The sequence below is a fragment of the Phaethon lepturus genome, unplaced genomic scaffold, assembly GCF_000687285.1.
Source record: "Phaethon lepturus isolate BGI_N335 unplaced genomic scaffold, ASM68728v1 scaffold22872, whole genome shotgun sequence".
Lineage (NCBI taxonomy): Eukaryota > Metazoa > Chordata > Aves > Phaethontiformes > Phaethontidae > Phaethon > Phaethon lepturus.
The window spans coordinates 1-5,155 of NW_010525851.1; the positions used below are offsets into that span (position 1 = coordinate 1).

At 47.8% G+C, this 5,155-nt stretch overlaps 1 protein-coding gene across 1 annotated transcript; it reads left to right on the top strand.

Annotated features, from left to right (window-relative positions):
- Positions 1–1,502: 1,502 nt before the first annotated feature.
- Positions 1,503–4,779, top strand: LOC104617542 (beta-glucuronidase-like; the record flags this gene model as incomplete). The annotated part of the gene is made up of 5 exons (XM_010282892.1): positions 1,503–1,693; positions 2,149–2,330; positions 2,851–2,993; positions 3,512–3,699; positions 4,627–4,779. Coding segments are annotated over exons 1-5 (837 nt in total), but the record flags the coding sequence as incomplete, so codon positions are not given.
- Positions 4,780–5,155: the final 376 nt, after the last annotated feature.

Below are 5,155 nucleotides of genomic sequence, written 5' to 3' on the forward strand. Positions count from 1 at the left end.
AGCCGCCGATCGTCCCGCTGCTGTGGGAGCCAGAGAGCATTTGAATGAACGGAGACATTTGAATGAATAAATCAATGGACAGAGCTGACGGAGGAAGCGAGCCCGGTGCTTGCTGAAGCAGCCCTGACCCTGCCCGACATGTACCTATCGCCAGCAGCATGGGCTAAACTAAAACACGCCTGGAAAGGGCACTACTGAGTTATTTGTTCCAAAGGAGCCGAGTGCAGCTGAACAAGTTCAGTGTAACTGAAGTGCATTATGAAATTAATACCGTTATGTAAGAGAAAGCCATTATTTATTCCATGCATTAAATGTATGTGTCGAATCTTTTCTATTTTAGCCCTTTGGGCAATTTTTTTGCCAAATCATGGAAGGAGAAAAGAGGTGAAAGATACTATTCTGCTAGAAGTTTTGCAAAAAGAGACAGCCAGAGGAGAGTGATCCTAGACTATGCCCCCCTAAAGGGGGCTGAGAAGTATACGCTCAACTTACTTTAGGCATCAGTCTCCTTGAAGGACGCACATGTTATAGCCACCCCAGTCAAAGGTTAGCCTCTATCAGATACTAGAAAATCCACTTCACCATCCAAGGATTTTCCTCCTAGGATTTTCTGATGTCTAATAAGGACGTTGAGATTCTCTGCAGTGCTGGTGCAGTTCAGCGCTGAGTCAGCCGCACACAAGATGCTCACCCCTGGGCCACCAGACCTTCCTCATTCTGCTCTCCATGGAAAGGCTTCTGTAGGAAAGGGGAAGCACTCTAGCTGTGCGCTGCTGCAGCGCTCATTTGTGCAATATCACGAGCGCAGCAGGTGCTAAAAATGAACAGCTCTATTTTGCAACAGCATCCGGTTACCTCAATGTTAAATGTAGTGCAACACTGCCTGCCTATAATCCTTATATTAAAAATAAGCAAGTGAATTGACTCTGTTGTAATCCTAAGGAACCTATGCTGCCTTCAGGGAGTGAGAAAGGCTGGACTCATCCCAAACAATCTCCACCAACCTTCCTTGGAGGATCTGGCCCAAAATCTCCCTGATTCTTGCCTCCCTGTGCTGGGGAACTGACACCTCACCACCAGCACTGCACACCAAACAGCTAGAGCTGTGCAGGAGAAACTACAGCTTGTGTGAAGTCCCAGGCTGAACAATGACCTAGGCATTTTTGTTTTGTGGTTTTTTTCCTCCGCATTTCTCTGATTCCACAATACCAGAGCCATTAATGAAAGCATTTCACTGTACACCGGGAGGGGAAAAGATATGAGCAGCTTCTTCCTGTAGGAACAGGCAGGGACCTGGGCCTGATATCAAGTAGGACTTGTATAGGGCCTGTGATGGGCTAGACCAGTTTCTAAACAGGTTTTCCTCAGTATTTCCACTTGGCAGAGGTATTGTAAGGTTGTCAGTGGGAGGGGACACCTTCAGCAGTATGGGTTGGACAGCCAAGACAGTAACATTTCTGTTTTTTTAATTCTATTCCCTCTGTTTTTGTCCAATTGCTGCCAGACCGGTCCTGTGATTGACATGCCAGTGCCTGCCAGCTTCAACGATATCACTCAAGACCCCAGCTTGGAGAACTACATCGGCTGGGTTTGGTATGAGAAAGAGGTGCTGCTTCCTCTCCGCTGGCTTCAGGATGACCTCAACACCAGAGTGGTGCTCCGTTTCGGTAGTGCCCATTACTACTCCATTGTGGTACGTTGCATGGAAAACTGTCTATGTGTTTCCAAAAGTATGCTGCGGTAAAATCTGTCTCATGGCTTCTTCAGCAAACACATCTCTGCCTAGATTTTATATCGGTTTGCTATTTTCTTAACTGTTGCTGCTTTTCCTCCAGCCAAGAACTTGGACATGTTTCTCAGGTCTCTCTTCTCTGATCCTCCAATGTCAGGACTAGTAACTAAAACATTTCCTTGCTACAGGATCTGCCCAAAACTGTGTGTCTCAGTGACACTTTCTTGTATGCGTCCCAGACCTAGCTCTCTGCAAAGGAAGGGTTGCTAGATTGATCCCTCAAGGAGTAAAAGTCCAGAACAAGGTTCAGTGTTGCTGGGAATCCCAACTGCCCTTTGCTGGGCTCCTTCCTTTCTCCCTGCTCTGCTTGCCACAAAAACCCTGCCTCTTGGACTCAGAGGTGTCTTCTCCTGCAGTGGGTCAATGGAGTACAAGTCATGGAGCATGAAGGGGGCCACCTCCCTTTTGAAGCAGATATAAGCAGCATCGTCCAGGGAAGCCCAGGGATCCCCTGCCGTATCACTGTCGCGCTCAACAACACCCTGACACCCCATACTCTGCCTCCGGGGTCCATTCAGTACATGAATGACAAAACAAGGTGAGTTGCTAAAGCGCTGTACTGCTGAGCTTATCCCAGGGATGAGAGAATGCAAATTTATTCCTAAGACCCGCCGAGCAACTTACAAAAGCATTGGTTGTATTTATGCCGAAATTCATCAGTTGAGCAGGGAGGAGTTTAAGCTTTGGTGTTATGAGGAGTCTACACTGAGTTATCGCATCTCTTTTACACAGGGAACTGAGATTAAGTGATTTGCCAAGTTGAATCAATGATTTGACAAGCAAATTTGACAAGCTTGAATTAATCTGGAAACTTCAAGTACCAGCTATCCTGAAGGATCAAACCTATTCAGTGTGTTAGACGTTTGTTAACGGGTAGTCCCCTTCAGTGTAGCAGCAGTAGCACTACTGAAAGATAGATCCATCCTGTTTTAAAGGCTATTTTACCAGCTAGCATCTGTTATTACATGACTATTTTACACTGCTAGCATCTATACGCGGCCTTCAGTTCTTGTGTAATGAAGCATAATGTAGCCATTTCTCCTGTCTTGCTCACTCAGGTATCCCAAGAACTATTTTGTACAGAACATCAGGTTTGATTTCTTTAATTATGCTGGAATCCATCGGCCGGTTGTGCTTTACACCACTCCTTCTGTCTACATAGATGATATTACTGTGACAACTACTTCATCAGAGAATGTTGGTAGGTCCAGAACAATTACAGCAGCTATCTCAGGCTGCAAATGGAGATGACAAGGGCAGCAGAGAAAATATCCTGCAAAAGTCTGATTAAACTCATTTCATAGTGGCTTCCACTTGAACCTGGGCTGGTCTATTGCACAGCTCAGCAGCTGCAAGAATATGGTAAAGAGTTCGGAAGCAATATGAAAAAAAGAAGTGCTTGCAAGTGACTACTGTTAAAGTGAAAGGATGATCAGGTGTTTCTCAAAGTAGAATTTCTCAGTAGGGGCAGTCTTCCTGCTGCTTAAAGCAGGATTATCTCTAAGTAACAGAACTGTGTGATACACAAATCTTGCTGGAAACTTCTGGACCTCAAGACACATCATGATCATGCTTTTTACATTAAATTCAAAACTCTGTTGTTGTTCTACCTCTCCCTCATTTTTTAATGCTGCTTTATGTGAAAACCCTCCAACATTTGATGCATGTATGTTCCCTTTCACAGAAGCCTCTGACTGTCTTTTGTTTCCTTTGAACTAGCAATGGTGCAATATCAGGTGTCAGTTGTTGGCAGCACACTCTATTCCTTGTCCCTGAGTTTACGTGACCAAGAGGGAAAAGTGGTTGCTACAGGCGATGGGCCAGCTGGAGAGCTAAAAGTCCTGAACCCAAATCTTTGGTGGCCTTACCTGATGCATGAGAACCCTGGATACTGCTACTCTTTAGAGGTAACAGTGACATTTCTGCCTTTCTGTGTGCGTTTCATCTGACTGTCTAATAGGGTTAAGTAACCTTCCATATGGCTCATCTTCCATACTCATCTTCTCCCATGGATCCTGTTCATGTGACCAGAGTGGCATTGCTAATTATGCAGTAATCAAATGAAGCTTTGCCAGCTTCCTTGATGCTGAACTGAAAGGTCTATCGGTGAGAAGAGGGGGGCATGCCTGGAGTGCATGCATGCATTCTCAGATGCTTGCCCTTCACTTTTAGGGCCTAATGCATCCCTTGCAAAAGACAAGGGATTGTCTCCATTTGAGACAGAAGCGGAGAGTCTCTGAGGAGCAGGCTGCTAACCTCTTCCACATGCTTTGCCGTGCCATGAGCTTTCTTCCCACTCTGCAAGAGTTCAGCATCACTAGCACAAACCTGGAAGACTCTCTGTGAGTTAAGGACGAGTAGTGATGTTTAGATGCAGAAATTAGGGCAGATGAGCTGCTGTGGGTTTTCAGGAGCTCAGGTTTGTAGCTGTTGTGAGCAGATGACATTTCAGGTGTTCCCTGGTATCAAGGTGCAGAGCAGAAGAGGTGTACTACTGCCTTGCCTGGGGGGATGAAATGGCCCGGATGAGTAAAGGGAAACAAAACTGAAGCTCTTTGTGTGAACGAAGGGTCATCCAGGCTTCATTCTTCAACCTTCAGCTTTCCCAGCTTAGATTTCTTTTTTCTGCTTAGTCAGACCTTGCTCCTTCCCTGAGGAGGTACATGGGGACCACAAGAGGTGGCTGAAGCAGCAGTAATGAGCAGGCTGTGTGCTAAGGCAGGGCTGGGAAATGGATGGGCAGTCAGGATAGCCCTTACAGACAAGGGGGAGGGAGGACAGGGCATCTTTGCGAAGCCCAGCACATCACCTGCATCTCCCCTTTGGGAATCCAGGTGAAAATGCAGGCACAGGTGAACGGGGCATTGCTGGAGGACTTCTACACGCTCCCTGTTGGCATCCGCACTGTCCACGTCACCAGCACGCAGTTCCTCATCAATGGCAGGCCTTTCTACTTCCATGGCGTCAACAAGCACGAAGACGCAGACGTAAGTGTGCGGCACCCACGGCAAGGGCACCTAATGGCCCCTTGCTTTGTGCCACTGCGGTTGGCAACCGCTCCTGCCTCCCCTCTCCACCCAAAGCGACCGTTTCCTCACACCCTCCTCCCAGGCTGGGAGCTGCTAGGGAGGCTGGGGTGAACTTTACCAGCTTTAAGGGGACCACCAGTCCTGCCGAAGGGGCCAACCAGCCCTGCCATAGTTGTAACACCCCTCTCGGGGCACATGGGCGAGCCCGGCGTGTGCTGGCAGAGGAGCTAAACGCCCCACGGTCTATGGCTTCCAGTCAAAAATAGCGGCGCTGAGGTTCCCGGGGTACAAAGTCTCCGGCGGGGAGGCCGGAGCTGCGAGACGCGGCCCGGCC